We start from the raw sequence: 18,023 nt of genomic DNA on the forward strand, positions 1-18,023 counted from the left end.
GGAGAAGAGGGGAGGGGAGGGGAGAGGAGAGAAGAGAGAAATGAAAAGAAAAAGGAATAGGAAAGAAAGCATTCTTGCCAGTATTGACCCACATCACTAAACAGATGTTGAACAAGTATTTTTTGACAGCCACAGTCCTCACATAGATCAATCCAGCCCTAATTTCATATCAGATTTTCACTGATGCTATTTGGGTTGGTTGTTTCCAGGTAGACCATATGATAAAATAACAAAGCCAATAATGCTGCCATTTATTGAGCATTTACTACACTTCTGGTGTTAAATCTTACTATAACAGGGAGAGCACCCATTCACTCATTTATTCATTCACTCAACAAGTATTGACTGCCTGTAGCAGAAAAAGGCAGTATCTGATAATGGTGAGCACACAGGCTTTGGGATGACACAGCTTGAACTTGAGTCCCTGCCCTGTGAGCTGCTGGTCCTATGCCTTTGGACAAGTGATTTACTCCTTCCAATCAGTTTCCTCCTATGTGCAATAAGGATAATGTCACCATAAACAAGCAACTCATTAAGATACTGAACACAATGTCTAACTCTTCAGTAACAGTAATGAGCATCGGAGACTGTTATTATTGCTACTATGGGTATGAACTGCGCTGCTAGTCTAAGAGCTAGACACCTTTATCTCATGAGCAAATTCACCCATCCATTTGTTTATTCATCTATTTAGTAATTCAATCAGTCAACAAATCATTCTTTAATGCTGTGCTAGGCTGTGGGAGCTCACAGGAAAGGGAAACAGACAATAAATAAATAGTGATGAGAGCTGCAGGGGAGGTGTGTGTGTGAAGGCGTCCTGGCAGCGTGGAGGGCGGGGCCGGCGACCTCGCGGAGGGCGGCAGGCATCGGTTTCATGGCTCAGGAGATATCAGAGCAGCTTCTCCTAGAAAATGTGCGGCTAGTGATGTGAGGCTGGGAGTTAGGGAGGCGAAGAGGATGCCAGGCAGAAGGAAAGCCATGTTGACAAGAGAGGTTTCTGGGATGACGGCCATTGATCGCTGACCAGAAAGGAAGGTCCTTGACTTTTCCCTGGATTTGGCATTCTGAGAGGCTGGGATTTGATTTTTGAGCCTGTAGACTTAACGTTTACCTACTATACTTCTCAGAAAATCCTCATTGAGATTGGATGAGTTACCTATGCAATTCTTATGAATAAATTGAGCAAAGCTGTAGGCAAGTTAATGTTTCCAGAAAATTTTTGCAATCACTCAATCATTTACTGGCAAGAAACCTCAAGACCAAGGGCAAAAAGGAAATTTGGGTTTAATAACTGTTTGCAGTGGATATTCCAATATGATTTTCATACAATTTTTCTATCACTTGGATTTATTTTATTAAGCCTTTAAATATCAAACACATGATTCTGCAGCAAAAACAGGCTTTTGAAATGTTAACAAAAAGAAGTATTATCAACATTCACTTATTAGGTTAGAATATATTCTAAACACAAAGGATCCCATCACTGGGGTTTCTATGGGAAGAAAGCTCTGCCGATGCAGCCATAAAACACAGACCAAACCTGTAGCACTTTGTGTCGCTCAGCCCCGCTCCAGAGGCTGCAAGACAGCCTGTCTGAATTCTGCATGCTCCCAGCAGCCAGGATGTCTCCCGGGAAGTGTATTTTAGCCCTTAAATCTGGATCTTTGCAGCACAAGGAAAAAAAATGATGACTATACACGAGAGTGACGGTCTCTGAAAACCAGGATGGAAGGCAATATTTACTTTCTTTTTATACTTTTCTGTACCTTGCATTTTTTTTGGTAATGAATGGGTTTATTTCTTAAAATTTTCCCCCAAGTCATAATTTAAAATACAGGTTTTGCCCTAAAACACAGGTAAAACACTAAATCAACTTGGGCTTCACGTATAGTTCCCTCTCACTTCTTATGAGCTCATTTTGCTTTGTTTAAGGCAACTGTGACAGAGACATTAATGCTAGGACTTAAATGCCTTGATGAAAATTGCTCTGTTGTCACGGTTGTAAAAGTCACCTAACTTTCATTCTTGTGCATTTTCTTTCCTTAGTTATATTTTGGTTTGGAGTTTATAATTTAATTAATTATATTTTAATAATGTGTGCTTTTAAATCAATTTATTATCACAACTGATAAAACAATAGGAATTTAATAGAACATGGATACATTCCTTACGAAGGCTTTGTTGGAAACTTTTAAATAGGAGCTGGAAGCTTGGAGGTAATTCCTAAAATTTCTCCCAAGAACTTACAGAAAATTGCACGAAGCCCATAATGACAACATTTTTACCGTTTGTAAATACCAATGGCTAATATTATAAGAATTGAATCGGGATTAATATAATCTTACAGACTGCTTCTTTTCTCAAGAAATTAAATTATAAGGGAAAAACGTCATCTCCTGGTCATAGTCTTACACAGCAAGAAACATTTTAATTGTAAATGTGCCTTTTAGAGCCTTTAAATTTCAAAAAGATGATGAGGAGGACGGATCCTGTGTACTTACTAATCTGTAAATAGAGTACCAGGCCAGAAATCAATTCTGAAATGCGGCATCAATTGCACAGGCTTCCACTTGGTTTTAGTTGAATAAAAGCCCTACTAGATACGCAAATAACATCAAACTTGCCAGATTAAAGAGAGGCCCCTCATACTCTAAATCATGATTGTCAATCATCACCCAGGATTAAGGGATATATTTTAAAAACCTAAAAGCTAGCGCTTCCTTTTAACTTCTGCCTACTGCGCGTTTTGGATTATCGCCCAGAAATAGTATTACTTGAAACAAGACTGCCTCCCTCCTACCATCTATGAGAAGTGCATTGTTACCATCTGCTGTTGTCTATTTGGAATAAAACTCAGCAAGGCACCAGCTTAATGTTCAGAGCCCTTCAGCAGACTATGCTGGTGTTTAGAATGCAGCTTCACATTTAAATGGAGCTGGTTTTCAGTTTAGTCAGTGTTTTCTCAACGTTGCAATCCTCCCCACCAGAAAGAAGCAAATTAGTCTAAGAACTAAGACGGCCACAACATATTTACATTGTAAAGTGGAAACTTTAAACCCTGCAGCGACCAGTGAAGCTTTACTTGTAAACTCTCCAGGTTTATTCAGGTGAATAATTTTCCCATTTTTGTATTTTCTCATTAGCATTACCTGCTGCAGACATTCATATTACTTTCACTATTAGAAAATATTCTTTTAAAAGGCATGTGTTCTGAATAATACCCAAAAGATGTAATCATCAAAGCGTCTTAAATATATATATATATATATAAATACATATATATATATAATGTAATACATATATAAACATATGTATTAGGGAATCTTTAAAAAGAGTTATAAGAGGTCTAAAAAAAACAACAGATTCTGTGAATTTGTATGAAACAGATGTGCAAATAATATCTCTAAAGAAATACACAGTAAACTGATAACCATTTTCTTCAGTTAGAGGTGGGGAAAGACTGAGAGTCTGGAGTGGGAAAGACATTTACTTGTCTATATTATTTTGTGCTTTTTATTTTTAACATGTAAATGTATTAAACATTTTTTATTAATAACCAAGAATGTGATTATTTTAAATGGTAAAAAAAGAAAAAATATATATCCTGGTTCTTTAAATATAAAACAAAATCACATTCCAGGACTAATCTTATCAAAAAATAACCTTTTAATAAGATTATTAAAACAAAGTGTTAATTTATGAAAAGTTCAGCATTCTATTAAATTGCTAACAAAACACTGAATTACAACCCAACAGGTTGCTTCATTGAATTCATTCATCTACTCCTGGCAAGGACATTCCAAATTTGAACTTAATTAATATTCCTTCTCCTGGTTTCCATAGTTTCTTTTTAAACATGAGTACCAGCAGAAACTGGCAGTAACTTTACCCATATTCTCAATAATAACCCCCCCTGGCTGTCAATATGTATAAAAAGGAAAATTTTTTTATACCCAGAAGAGCCTCCATTTTCATGTCTTTTGTTTAAAAATATGCTGGTAACATTTCTTTCTCTCTCTCATTTTGTGCATGCAGTTTGACATACTTAACTCTTATCCTGCCTGTGGTTCACACAATGCTCAGCTGAAAAATGAATGCTAAGAGTGGTGTTGCCATTCTGGGTCCGAACAACAGCCTCCCATTCTACCTTCCCATAACTGCAAAATTGCAGTGGTCTATGAAACTGGGGCCTGACAATTAAGTGTTCTGGTAGAAATCACTAGATATGGCTTGAAATTTATCTGGGTGCAGAAGGTTCTTTTATTTCTATTCTAACACCTGAATGAAGATCTCCTTAGCCACTGTAAACAAAGAAATATGAATTGGTGAGAAACTATACCTATACAAATAAATGGCATATGGGTCCACTAAAGTGGGTCATTTGAGCACAGCTAATTCACTGTATTCCACACAATTTCTCTAAGGCTAGGTATTTTCCTATAGCCCCAAGTGGAAAGAAGCAGTCTCAGACCTAGTCTTGGACCTCCTCTCTCTGCCTCATCTTCTCTTGGATCCATGCTTGTCCTGGCTGGGCTGACTGCCTTCTGTGAATCAAAATGTCTCCAGCAGTATGCTGCCGGGCTGTTGCAGTCTGTCAAATACCTCTGGGTCCACTTAATTTTAGTCTAGACTGTCCACCTCTTTCTGCTAGGATGCTGTTATTTTTCAGATTTTGCTCTTATTTTTCATCTAGCTGCTCCATCTCCGTTTATTTGCATGTTCTACACTGCTGGTGAAGATACTTCTGCTGATTAAATGGGTCTGTTGTGGTTTACAATAAGATGTATAGTCTTACTGATCTGGGAGGAGTTCCATTTTCCCTGGTTTGCAAGAATCAAGCCTGGACCACACATCGCATCAGCCACTGTGGTCCCTGCTTGTGCTTTTTGCATTCAGTCCTCATTGACCACTGGTGTCAACGATACATTTGTAGACTCCACCCAAGAGGCCATGGGGTTATTGACCTCTCTAGCTACATCTCTTTGGTCTTACTGACAACCATAGCTATCCCAACAAGTAACCACAGAGCAGTTTGTTCTCATGGCCAATACAGACCTTGTCTTGACCACTACTCTTTCAGACTCACTGATCTGTTTTCTCCTGAAAGGGATTATGCATCTAATTCCAATGAGTTTCAGAATAAACTTGCAAGCAAAGGACAGCTAGGAATACAACATGCCAATAAACATGTTTCTAGTTGTATGTTTCTCCAAAATTTTCTCCCTTCTTCTATGATTATAAGTAAAAGGACAAAACACTGGATTTTTTAAAAAGTTTATTTACTTAGTTAAGTAATCTCTACACCCAACATGGGGCTTGAACTCACAACCCTGAGATCAAGAGTTGCATACTCCATCTGAGCCAGCCAGGTGCCCCCAAATGGTAGATTTTTAATATGAAAAAGATGTGCCTTGTATTGAAACTGCTGTTCTCCCAGAAGAGTCCTAGGAATAAGTTCAAATACAATTTAATTAAAAAAGAAATGTGCTGACCCTAAATAGAAAATACCTATATAATATCAGAGGACATAAAACCAGATAGAAAAGCATACCATCTTCTTGAATGGAAAGAGCTTAATATTTTAAAAATACCAATTCTCCCTAAATTAGTATGCCAATATACTGCAGTTTCAAGTAGAATCTCAACAGACATAAAAATTGTCCTCTGCTTATACACATACTCCCTTGTCCCATCAGACTTCATTTGAGAAGCGTAAGTTCAAATATAAAATCAAAAATTTCAAGATGTCAGCAGAACATCAATCCAAGGGCATCCCTTCTGAGCATGGGCCATGTGCAACTGCACATCACACACACACAAAGCTAACCCTGCCATCCTGACCTCCATATTTAAAATGGAAACTCTTCCCGGCCAAGTCTTCTTTTTCCCTATATCCTGATCTATTTTCTCCCCTAAAGCACTTATCACCTTCTAATGTATTTTAGAATTTACTTATTAATTATATTGATTGAAAAAAATTATATTGATTGGCTTCTGCTGCTGGAATGTAAGTTCAACAACAAATGGGATTTTATTCACTGAATCATCCCATGTGCCTAAAACAGTGCCTAGCGTATAGTAGGTGTTCAGTAAATATTTGACTTGAATGAATGATAAAATAAATCAAGTGCTAATAGGGCCTCTATCCTAGGCTAATAAAACTCTATGAGGTAGAGTTTTGCGGTGATTCCTCACTAGAAATGTGTTTTGTTAAACTTCTGAATTTTGGGCACCCTTCCACAAAAAGCAACGGAGACCCTGGGACTTCTCCACTCATACACTTGTATTGCTGCTCATTTGCAAATTTGTTAATTGGGTAAAAGTATCCTTAAAATGGGCCTTACGTGTCTTTACTGCCTGTCTTGGAATCTGGACCATGGACCAGGCTTTGGGTCTGGCCTAGCCCAACATTTAGGCAACATTATCAACTGGCCAATGAATTCTTACCCACTGGCTTAAGTAAGAAAGGAAAGGCTCACTCTCCCAACTCTTCATGTTAATTTAGGTATTTCCAACCTCTGCTCACGCTATGAAGGGCCATATTAATGTTCAATCTGCATACTAAAGTATGAAAAATATTAATTTGAGGGTAAGAACAAGTTTGAAAAGTTATACCAATCAAAATCCATGGCTTGATTATTAACAGAGTTGAACTCTGAGCAGGATTATTGGGATTTTTCACTTTTTCAGTGTTCTGATTCATTCGTTTTATAAATGATCTAGGTTTTGGGGGTTGCTGGATAGTTTGGATTCCTGGAGAAGATAAACCCATTATAATCTCAGATGGATATACCCTTTGTTTGGGGAAAATTATCCAAGATAAACTCTTCACCAGTTGATCTTGAAGAAACATGTGAGGTCATCAGAAGTCTAAATCCAGATGTTATAATCTGAGTAGCTGATTTTCTCAGAAATATAACATGGTAGAGTTAAGAGTTATGGGCACCAATGTCTCACTGCTATGTTCAATTGTTGCTCTACCTTTCCCTACCTGGGTAAATTTGCACTGGGTTTCTCTATGCCTTGACTCTTTCATCTATAAAATGATGACAATATTAGCAGCTATTCACAGAGTTTTTGTGTAGATTGGATGTAAAATCATTAAAATAACATCTGGCACAAAGTAAATGCTTCATGAGTGTTAGCTATCATCATTAGTTTTGTTTAATAGCTGAATGTGGTTGGTGTTGGCTGTGCTGGGCTCCTGAAACATTGGAAAAGTGCTTTCCTATATGTAGATTTAGGTAGATGACTCTCAGTGCTCCTGCGTGGTGGTATTAAAATGAACTGACTTGGGCTTTGAGAAATCCACTCTACTGTAACTGACCTTCTAGTCCCTCTCTCAATCATTTTAAAGCAGAAAAATGAAAGGGCCTTGGAATTAGGAGTGTGGGAGGGGGACAGAAAGAACTTCTCTGGGTCTGGATTTGGAGAATGAAAGTTCTTGGGAGAGTTTTTTAATGGACATTAAATTGGCCTCAACATCTGGGAGCCTGATAGAAACTCCACAGGGTCCCTAATACTGAATTTGGGGCTCATGAACCTCAGAAAAATCACGGCCAATGGCAGAGTAAATCACTTTTGGAGCTGTTCTTTGGTTATCCCCCAAGCATGCAGTAAAGCTTTATTAACACTACAACTTTAGGTTTGGGGGGAATTGAAGGTATTGTGTTGGAATCGTTAGAATTTCAATATTTTTTAAAAATTGACCTTCTGTAGACCAAGCCAGGAAAGCAGCACACTACACTATATTTCTGGTTATACTACACTGTATATTTCTGTAATGTTTGGAGTATTTATAGTATATACACATTATTTTAGAAATGAGAATAGAGAAAAAATATTATATATACACAGGTCTTAACCACCTATATGAAGGAAATACTATGGTAAGCCTTATCTTTTGAAGTCAGATGATGTTAATTATAGAACATGTAAATGATCCAATCATAGGAAGTCATCTATATACTTCCCAATTTAAACATTCTAAAGGACTGACTTCGATGGGGAGGGAGGGGGACAGGTGTCATTCCATTTGAGTCTACCCAATATATCTATACACTAAAATGCTAAGAAAACTTTTTTTTTTTTGCCTAAAGTAAAAAAAAAAAACTCAACAACTATACAATCATCAAATATTATTATTCAGATTTCAAAATCATTCCCCTATGTTTCAAAGCCAATGGAATTTTTTTATTCTGCTACAACTTCCAGTATTTCTGAAAAAATAGATTAAAAATAGTTTAAATTTTTTATATGACTTTAACCAAGTTCTCCTGGTGAAAGAATAGATGTTCTAGCACTCTTTGACTTTCCCTCTAACCCTATTTTTGCTAATGTATATGATATTATACATTATTGTGTAAACTGATAATGTTAACATTCACCAAGATACATAAGCTAAGAATCTTGGAATCATCTTTGATTCCTTCTCTTCCTTGCCCTCCACATCCAATAAGCAACAATAGGTAGGTCCTATTGGTTTAATCTTCCAAGTGTTTCCTGAATTCATCACCTCTTCATTCCTGTGCTACTCCCCTAGTTCAGACCTTCACCTTCCAGGTTAAAGCAAGTAACCTCATTTCTGCTCTCTTCTCCCCTCTCATCCACTGCATACATTCCTATCAGTCATCTTTTTAGAGCTGTTCATGTCATTTACCTGCTTATTCATCAATGGTTGGTTCTGTCATCTTCATGATAAAGCAACAATCAGCATAACATTTAAAATTCTTAATAAGCTAACCCTGACCCAAGTATTCCACCTTTACTTGCCTTTTTTTTGATAGATTACACAGTGGGAACTCTATTCAGTCTTCCCATTCAATGAATATACCAATGACTTGTGTGCTACACCCCTGAAAGTGTGAGCCACTTCTATCTGGAATGCCCCATCCCCTGAAACGCTCCTTGCCTTTTAAGGCTCAATTGAAATGTAACCTTCTTTTGGGGAATCTTTTTAGAGGTAATAAAACAAAGTGGTTAAACAACTGGCTCTGGGAGCTTGTGGGTACAGTTTGAATTCTGACTCTATTACTTTTTAGATATATAACCTTGGTCAAGTTATCAAACTTCTCTGTGCCTCAGTTCCCTCATTTGTAACATGGGGATAATAACAGTATCTACCTTGCAGTGTGAGAATTAAGTGAAATGACAAATGTACTTATTAGCAAGGTGCTTGCCTTAGTAGGTATTTAATAAATAGTAATTTGAGAAGCTTTAATTACCTACCTCACCCCCTACCAGCCCACAAATTTGAAAACAGTTCCTCTGAGCTTTTGTAGCACCTGGTTCCATGCTACTATTACCGTACTTATTACAGAGCACTATGATTGGTTGCATACATTCTCTCACTAGGCTAGACTCTTGAGGGCAGGGTCTTTTTATTTATCTTAATATCCTTATCTTCTAATGCAGTACCTGGCAAAAACAGAATTTCAATGTTTATCAAATGAAGAATGAATGAATGAAGTGACCCCTCGGAGGATTGGAAACTCCTTTAAAAAGCTCATAGAAATCAGTGCGAATGAAAAACAATCACAAATATCTCTTCTCCCCACTTTACAACATTTGCACAAGGTCACAGAATTAGTAAGTGACAAAGCCAAGGTGCACATCTGCCATTTGTCTGATCAAGAGCCTTAGCTATTAATCACAATGGTATTTGGTCATTGCATGCTGGTAGCAGTAGGGGAGGAGGTGACTCTCACATATTCTCAGTTGGGCTCAGAGGTGACTTGTTGAGCTAATCTATTTCTGACATCACTATAAGCTCTTAATAGAATGCCTGCATCTTCTTGCATTTAGAATTAAAGAATTTTGGTAATCATAGAGCCCTAACAAGGAAACTGAGAGTTGAGTAATTTGTCCATGCACAGACTCCTATTTCACATGAAGTTCATTATAACATGTATTAAATTCATCCCAGATATTGACCCTTTTCTCACATAAAGTCTATCTTACTTAACATATATATTTTTTGGCCTGCTAAATGACAACTGTATGATCATTTTCCCTCTGAACTTTATTAGTAAAAATATCCTGTTGGTATTCAGTCATCAATGGTCAAATTTGCATTCACACAATCAGTTTCTCTGATGTACTCTTATTAATTAGTAACTACTCACAGTAGGAAAAAGAAAAACATATGACATGCACTTCAAATTTAATTCCTTCAAAATGAAAAGTGCCATGTTTTGGCAAAAACATTTTAACCGTTCTCAATTTGACTTTACTAATTTGCTCACTACAGTAAAAGAAAACACACCAAAATATAATTGTTTCTGAGTGATAAAATTATGAGTAATTTTTATTTAGAATTTTTACATGTTTTCTGTAATGACCACTATCATTCCCCTTTGTCCTAAAGCCAAAACTTTGGTGGTTGAATGGGGTGAGGAAACCCTCCAGAGTGGGAGAGGAGAGAAACCCAATATGGGGTACTGGAGCTCAAGTGGAGTGAGAAGGGTGTCACATAGGAGAGGGAGTGTATGTGTATGTGTGGGTAAGTTAAAAAAAATATGTGTGTGTGTATAAACACACATAAAACCCCCTAGCACTGTCCACTGAGAGGGAGTAGTGACAGTGAAATCTCAGCCATGATAAACTCATCTCTCGCACAAATCATGGCTTCTAAATACCAAGTCCCACTAAATGGTAGAGAAATGGCTGATTCTAGGGCTGGGGCAAGGCAAGTACAAGATGAGTTTGGGAATCCTGTGTGCCTAAAAGTAAGGAAGTGCTTTAAAAAATGATGGCAACATATCAAAAGGGCATAGGAGCCAACGTGAAGGGGCTTGCACTGGCTAAATGTGGAACAATTTGAGATTGAAAATAAACAACAAATTATAATCCATTGACTGGAAAACCATGAATTCATATTGGTATCAATAAATTGAAAATTTGATTAGCAGGATATATACATAGCTTCAACTACATCCCCCAAAAAATACTTAAAAGAAAAAAACAGTAACTTTATAGTGGAGAAGCCTGATAGGTAAACAAGTGATCAAAATGAACATCATCAGAAATGGGGCGAAATGAAATTGTGCACTACCTAACAGAATGCAATGAGAACAGACAGTTAGAATCTAATCGTAAGGAACAGGTAAATCCAAATCTAAAGACATTTTGCAAAATAACTGGCCTGTAATCTTACAAAAGTCGAGGGTAGCAGAAGTCAAGGAAAGGCTGAGGAACTGCTCCAGAGTGAAAGAAACAAGAGATTCTGCAACCTAAGGCAACATGCGATTTTGAACTGTATCTTTATACAACATTATTGGGACAATTAATGAAAATTGGATAGGGTCTGAAGGAGTAATATGTGTTAATTTCCTAATTTTGACGGTTGTATTATGGTTACATGGGAAAACTCTTTCTTTGTGGAAATATAAAAGTACTGTAGGGTGATAGGGCATCATGACAGCAACTTACTCTCAAAGCGGAAAAATTTTATTTGTACAGTATTTACAACCTTTCTTTAAGTTTGAAATTGTTTCAAAATTTTTTCTTTAAAAAGCAGAATGCAGAAAACTAATCAATAGATTATTCTTAAAGAGCTGATAAAGTAATTCAATGAGATATATAACTCCAAAAACATAATTTTAATGATGATGTACTTTGTCCAATTCCTGTGTCCACTGTGAACATACAAGTTCTTCAAAACTGTCTTAGTTTTATGTCATTAACTGACCCAGAAATTTTTCACATGACTTTCACAATCTTATTTAAACACACATACACACACACAAACACACATTCTTCCTATTAGTTAGGACCGTGATATGTTCATAGGTGCTGTTCAGTAGAGAGAAACTATGTGAGTTCTATTTTTAAAATCAAACAAAAATGTAGGTATTATTATAAAAATAACTTCTCCCCCTTGTGGCAAAAAAGGAAAGTACATTTTACTGGAGACTCCTAATACAGAGGCACTTAGTATTACTCCTTATAAAGTATTTTCACATAATTTCATGTGAATCCTCTAAATAGCACACAGCATTTGCAAACAATATACTTAGAGGTAGTTTCACAGTTCTCTTTAGGTCAGCACTGTCCAGATTCCATGTAGATAATATTCTCTATAGCAAAAAGCTGCAGATTTGAAAGAACTGCCACAACAAAATACCAGAGTTCAAAGGAACCAAATTTACCCACAGTATAAAAGATTAAAATGATAGGCAGGTAAAAAGTGATGGTCTCACTTAAAGGTACCTGCTTATTTAAGATTACAGGGGCATCAAGAAGGCTTCCTACCTCTCCAAGTTTAATCTAAAAAATTTGAAAGTCCACCACTGGAGATTAATTCCTTGGAGTTGGTTCCATTCAATCTTCAGACTTAGAGTATTAGTACGAAGATACTCTGGAAGGGATAAGACATTTTCCTTCATTTAAGATTGCTAATAGTGAAAATAAAAGGAAGTCACTCATCTGAGCTGTAACTAAATGAAAGTTAACTTACTCATTGCAGATTCCTAGCCCTATTCTTAACCCTCCACACTTCTTCCTATTAAGTCACCAGTCACTGATAATTCTATGTTTTACTGACCTTCCCATGATTATAAAGTAATTTAAGTGGTTTTTCAAAGTAAACTTAATTCCAGTTTCAGACTTTTAAATTAAAAGTGGCTCAGTTGGATACTGTTTCTTCAACATAGTAATATAAATATTAGTATCTTGGCTAAAATGCATTATTGACAATTTTAATACATGTTGCACAGTACATATTAATATAGAAAAATACATGTTATCAGCAGCATAATGTTGACTATGTTCTAATCCATTCCACCTGCTCAAATATTAGTGCAAATAATTATATATTTGTAATGCATCATTGCTGTCTAGCACAAATCTATGCCTTCTGAATAAATGACTTTCCTCTGAGGTTGTTTGCTGTTTGGAGTATGATGTGATATATTCATATTTAAATTGGCTTTGTACGGTGAGGCAGACTGCAACCATCTAAAACACTTAGAAAATGAACAAGTATGGTTAATTACTTTTCCCTCCCCCAGAAGTGATATTTATCACAAGAACTGAAGTTTACTGTTACCACCCAAATAATAGTGTTGATGTACACAGGGCCAAGTTTTAAAAAATATCAATCTTGTTAAGCCCAGGGTTATCAGCCTAACTGCTCCAAATCATCAATTAAAATTCTTACACTCTAATGTGCCAGGTTTCTCTCCCACATACACTTGAGGAGTTGTTTCTCCCCTAAATTTGGAAAGAGAAAGGATTGATCAGTGGTAAGAAATAAAAGAGTTAAGGCAATTTTTAGAAGATTAAACATGCAATTTTTGATTACATGAAAATGGCTATCTATTGCTAATACACTGAGTACGTTTTCCCTATATTTTCACTCCAACATTAGTCATTTAAAAACTACCAAATGCATTAAATAATTAACAGAATTGGCAAACTTATGACATTAAAATAGTCTGTTTTTGAAGGCAGAAATACTGATTTCCTCATATTTTCCAAGCTAGAGTTGTCATTTACTTCTATGTTATAAAATGATACAAAATTATTAAGCAGACATAGTACTATAATTATGTAAAATAATACTCACTAAAGAGAACTTTTTGATAGAAAGATTTCTATTAAATACAAACAATATTAAATTAAAATTTCATGACCACTTATAAAATTTTAAAAACCAAATTTAAAAAGTATGATTATACACTGGGCACATTAAAAAATCCAACAGTAAATTAGATACTGATCCTGTGTATCAACTTCATGGTCTAAACATTACAGTGAGAACCAAACATTGGATGAGAAGAGAATTAGATTAAGCAAAAACTAATGAGCCTATCAAAACAAAGGACCTATTTAAACGTTAAACAAGGAGACTGTACAGAACATAAACAGTGAGTGAGAAAGACTTAAGTTTCAATCTGAGCCTTTTATTAGCTATAGACCTTGAGTAGGTCTACTTAACGTTTTTGTGGCTTAGATGTTTCATCTGTCAAATGAAGGTAACAGTACCCAACTCCTAAGGCTGCTTTGGAATCTAATGAGATCATGTATACAAATCAAATGATTAGCATAGTGCATGGGACTTGAGTAGATAAATGTAGCTATAATTATTTTTATTATGTATCAAAATTTAAAAATTGCTGTTTTTACTTTAGGTAGAATTATTTACTCTAACAACATGGACTGGTCTTTTCCTCCAAAGTACACAATGTATTTTAGAACCGAGTTTCTCAAGCAGAGAGAAGTACTAAAGGAATCGAATATAGTTAAACTAATCGTATAAAAGCATAAAGTGCTTTTGATGTCAAATTTTCCAAAAGAAATCGGAAGAATTCAGTACACTTCTAGGAAACATCTTACACTTCTGAGTCAGAGTAATATATGGGTAATATGCAGCATAATTTCATATTAAAAAAAATTAAATTCCCAGAGGTGAGCTTTTTAAGTCTACGACAAAGTATGCACTGAGTGAACTTTGCTTATTCTCATAAAACAGTTGTTCAAGCATGCCTTAGCCACTACCTTATAAACATGACCACCTTAAAAGGTTTTGTGGCATTTCAGGAACCAAAATCTCTTTATCTGGGTACTTATAAATATTCACCATCATAGATGAAATAAAGGCATTTTAGGGAAGCAGTAAATTCTCCACTTTGAGTCAATCTGGTAATTCAATTATTTCACCGTAAGTCAGAAGGCTGCTATTCAGATAGTGAAATATTTAAAGTGAAAGAGGAAAGAAAATCATTTAAATATATCATAAGTTAACATACTTAGCAGCCCTTTTTTAAAAAGGGAAGGTGCTAGGGACTTGCAATGGTGATGCTCAAAATGAGGCTAAATACTTGTCTTGAAATAGTCAGATAGTCAACTATATCTAAAGATCCATCCAAGCGTTATTTAATAATTCTTCATAAGGACTATTTATCTACTCTGGTTGACTGTCATTTTCAATATCATAACTTACATATGCTAGACTTCCTTCTTAAACTTGTGTTCCGTATTTCACTTTCTGTACCATTTTATGCAAACATAATATACTCAAGTTGAAGAAAAATAATTTGCAGGGTTTTGGAGCCTATTTTCAACTTCAAAACATTACCTAAATATTGCCTGTTAGCTCATGTGGAACTGCAGAAAACTGTAAGATTCTCCTTATTCAATGTTGGCTAAAGTTACTAATATACAAAGTTCCATTATTGCTACCTAAAATTTTACCATGTGCACATGAAAAACATCTTACTTATTGATCATCTCTTTTGAGTCATAAATTGTGGACAAAATTTTATAGTGGCCACAAATATACAAAATATTTTAAAAACTGGAATACAAAGAATGCAAGTAATGCATAGGGGTTTATACAACAAATTTTTTTTTTCTTAGAGTAAGATAATCAGTTTAGGTTAAATTTCTAATCTTATATTTTTCTCCAAAAAAAAGGAAATGAGAAGACCTATGCTATAAAAAATAAAGAACATCTTGAAAACTTAAATAGAAATAATTTTTAAAATTAAGTACACATATCCTAAAGATGTAAAAATGGAGTGAAATAAAAAAACAATTGCAGGGAATTTGTTTATTAAACATTAATATTAACACTTCTAAGTTAAGTATTCACTTAAGAGTTTTCTTTGTCACTGCCTTGGTCAATGGACATAATGGAAAATATTGCACAAAACTCAAGCATGGAAATAGTAATTAACAAAATATCTAAGCAACATGTATATGCTTTACATTTTAAAAATTAGTCCAAACAAAATAATTTGAAGCACTTCTCTGATTTGGAAGTCTTAAAATGTTCTCTCATGTTTTATTTAAGATTTTTTTCCTTTTTTTTTTTTTTTTTTTTTTTAACAAATTGACACTGTGTACAAAGAGTTCAAATGGCCAGTAAAACTACTGCTTTAAAACTGTTGGCTTTCAGTAACAGAGGTATAATTTGAATTCACATCAGAGCTTTCTAAAATGGCAATAGTACAAGCATATGACTTTCTCTAGTATCCAAAATCTGTTCTGGCTTCCCTTGGCTAAGGAATAGAAAACTAGACAGCCTTCTAAAACTGCCACGATTTACTAAAATGCTTTGATAAAAGTTGGCATACTTCGTTTCTCTTCCTTACCTTGATAACACTGGGCTAAACAGAAAATGAAGAATATTCTGTCAATAGTAATTTAAACAGTAGCTAGCACTGGACCTGGAAATTTTGGTAAAATTGATGACCATTCAGAAACATAGTCTTAAAGGAAAAGTAGTTTGCCAAAATTAGGCCAAAAAGGCTACAAGGCTACATTAAAGGAAAAAAAATGCCAAGAATGAGCTGAACATTAAAGTTTATCTGTTCCTAGAAGATTATGAACACCACAAAGGAAGCTGAAACATTACATATAGATAAGAATGAATTCTTGCAGAGCAAGTTTATAGAAATTGTAGAGTAATAGCCTTTCTAAATTTCCACTTGATGTTTAAAATTTTATAAGTGATTTATTATGTCACCATATTAAGCCAATTCAATTAACTCCAATCAGTAAGAACTGCTTCAGAAATGCCTTGAAAAAGATGACAGAAACTATAGATTTGAAAAGCAACCAGTTTTTACAAAGCTCATCTCCAGACTTAGAATATATAATGCTATCTATCAATTCCTGATTCCCCTTAAAATGTATTACTTATGTTTAGCCATCCCATCTTATTCCAGTTTAGCATTAAGAAAGAAATCTTAAAGGACTGCATTGTTGCTAAACACTGTCAATATTTCTCATATTCACCATTTAGACTAAACCTCATTTTACTTCCCTTATAATATTAAAATAATGAATAAACGTGGTCCTTTAGTTAAGGTCCTCCACCTTATCTTAAGTGAAATATAAAATAAGGTAGACTTATTAATTTCTTGCTAGCATTGGCTTAAAATCTGTTTACGAAATAAGAAATAGTAAACTTTAAGTTTTTTACCCAGAAAGCAGATGTATTCTGATCCACTCCTAATATCTACATAAAACATTTCATCATTTTAGTTTAGTTTATAACATTTTTCTTGGAATATTATTGTTGTACCTCAGGAAAAAAGCCAATTAACCAACTACAGAAATTATGCTCAATTATTAACCTTTTGAAAGAGGCAAAAGTTCTCTAGGAAAACCTAAAATAACTTGTTTAACAATTATCAAGTGCTGAAAAGGTCATTAAAAATTGGTAAATAATAAATGCAGTTTTGCTGTATTTTACCATTAATGCAAAATAGGATGGTGAAATTTTCCAATAGAATAAGTTAAAGAATGTCAACTGGAACACTGGTAACATCTCATTTGTCTTCTGACACCAACATTTTCCAGGATGAAAACAGTGACATGTAGGTTCACAGCATTTGAAATTTAGAATTTGAAATTTATAAGTTCAAGAATGGAATTAAAATTCAACTTAAGGGGAAAAAGCAAAATATGGCTAGTAGTGTCCAAATTTCAAATAAAATCTCAAGGGTAAGTATGGCTGCTGTTTCTCCAAACAGTCATTTTTCCATAAAATGTTGGCTGTGTCATTAAGAAATCTCCTGTGCTTTCCATCAACCAAGGCCTGCTGAAGTACAACACGTTTCCCTTGTAAATTCAACCTCAGCTGAAATGTCGAGCAAGGCGGGCAGATCTATAGTCAGCACGAAGTTGTACAAAGGAGTGAAGAATGTTCTTGTCCAGATTAGCAAGTTGTTCTCCTGAGCAGACCTGCTTTAAATTATCTGGGGCAACTACCAGAAGATTGCAAAGTGCATGCAGAGTATCAAAGAGCTGTAATACCAGTGGAATCTGAATTGAAATAAGAGGAGAAAAAAAAATAACATTGAAACAAAACAATTTCTAGTTTTACAATTAGTTTCTCATTTATATATTATTCTCATTAATATACTATTAAGACTTACTAATGTGGGAGAATTCAATATTAAAAATTGTAAAAGCTCCTGAAAGTGTCAAAACTCAAATATTTCAGACATTACATAAACTTGATATAATCTTTTTGGGTGAAAAGGTCCATGTCAATTTCCTTCAATAGT

General features: G+C 35.0%; 1 protein-coding gene across 4 annotated transcripts in view; it reads right to left on the reverse strand.

Moving 5' to 3' along the window:
• Positions 1–11,435: 11,435 nt before the first annotated feature.
• EXOC5 (exocyst complex component 5) overlaps positions 11,436–18,023 on the reverse strand; it is a 60,948-nt gene continuing 54,360 nt past the window's right edge. For 2 of the 4 annotated variants that reach the window (XM_078053755.1, XM_078053753.1), the window contains one exon: positions 11,585–17,778. In XM_078053755.1, coding sequence (XP_077909881.1) covers positions 17,590–17,778 — 189 coding nt within the window. In that variant the 3' untranslated portion in view covers positions 11,585–17,589. Of the gene's footprint in view, positions 17,779–18,023 lie in introns of all 4 variants that reach the window. The other 2 variants (XR_013440708.1, XR_013440707.1) reach the window with 2 other exon arrangements.

Source organism: Halichoerus grypus, chromosome 8 (assembly GCF_964656455.1).
Source record: "Halichoerus grypus chromosome 8, mHalGry1.hap1.1, whole genome shotgun sequence".
NCBI lineage: Eukaryota > Metazoa > Chordata > Mammalia > Carnivora > Phocidae > Halichoerus > Halichoerus grypus.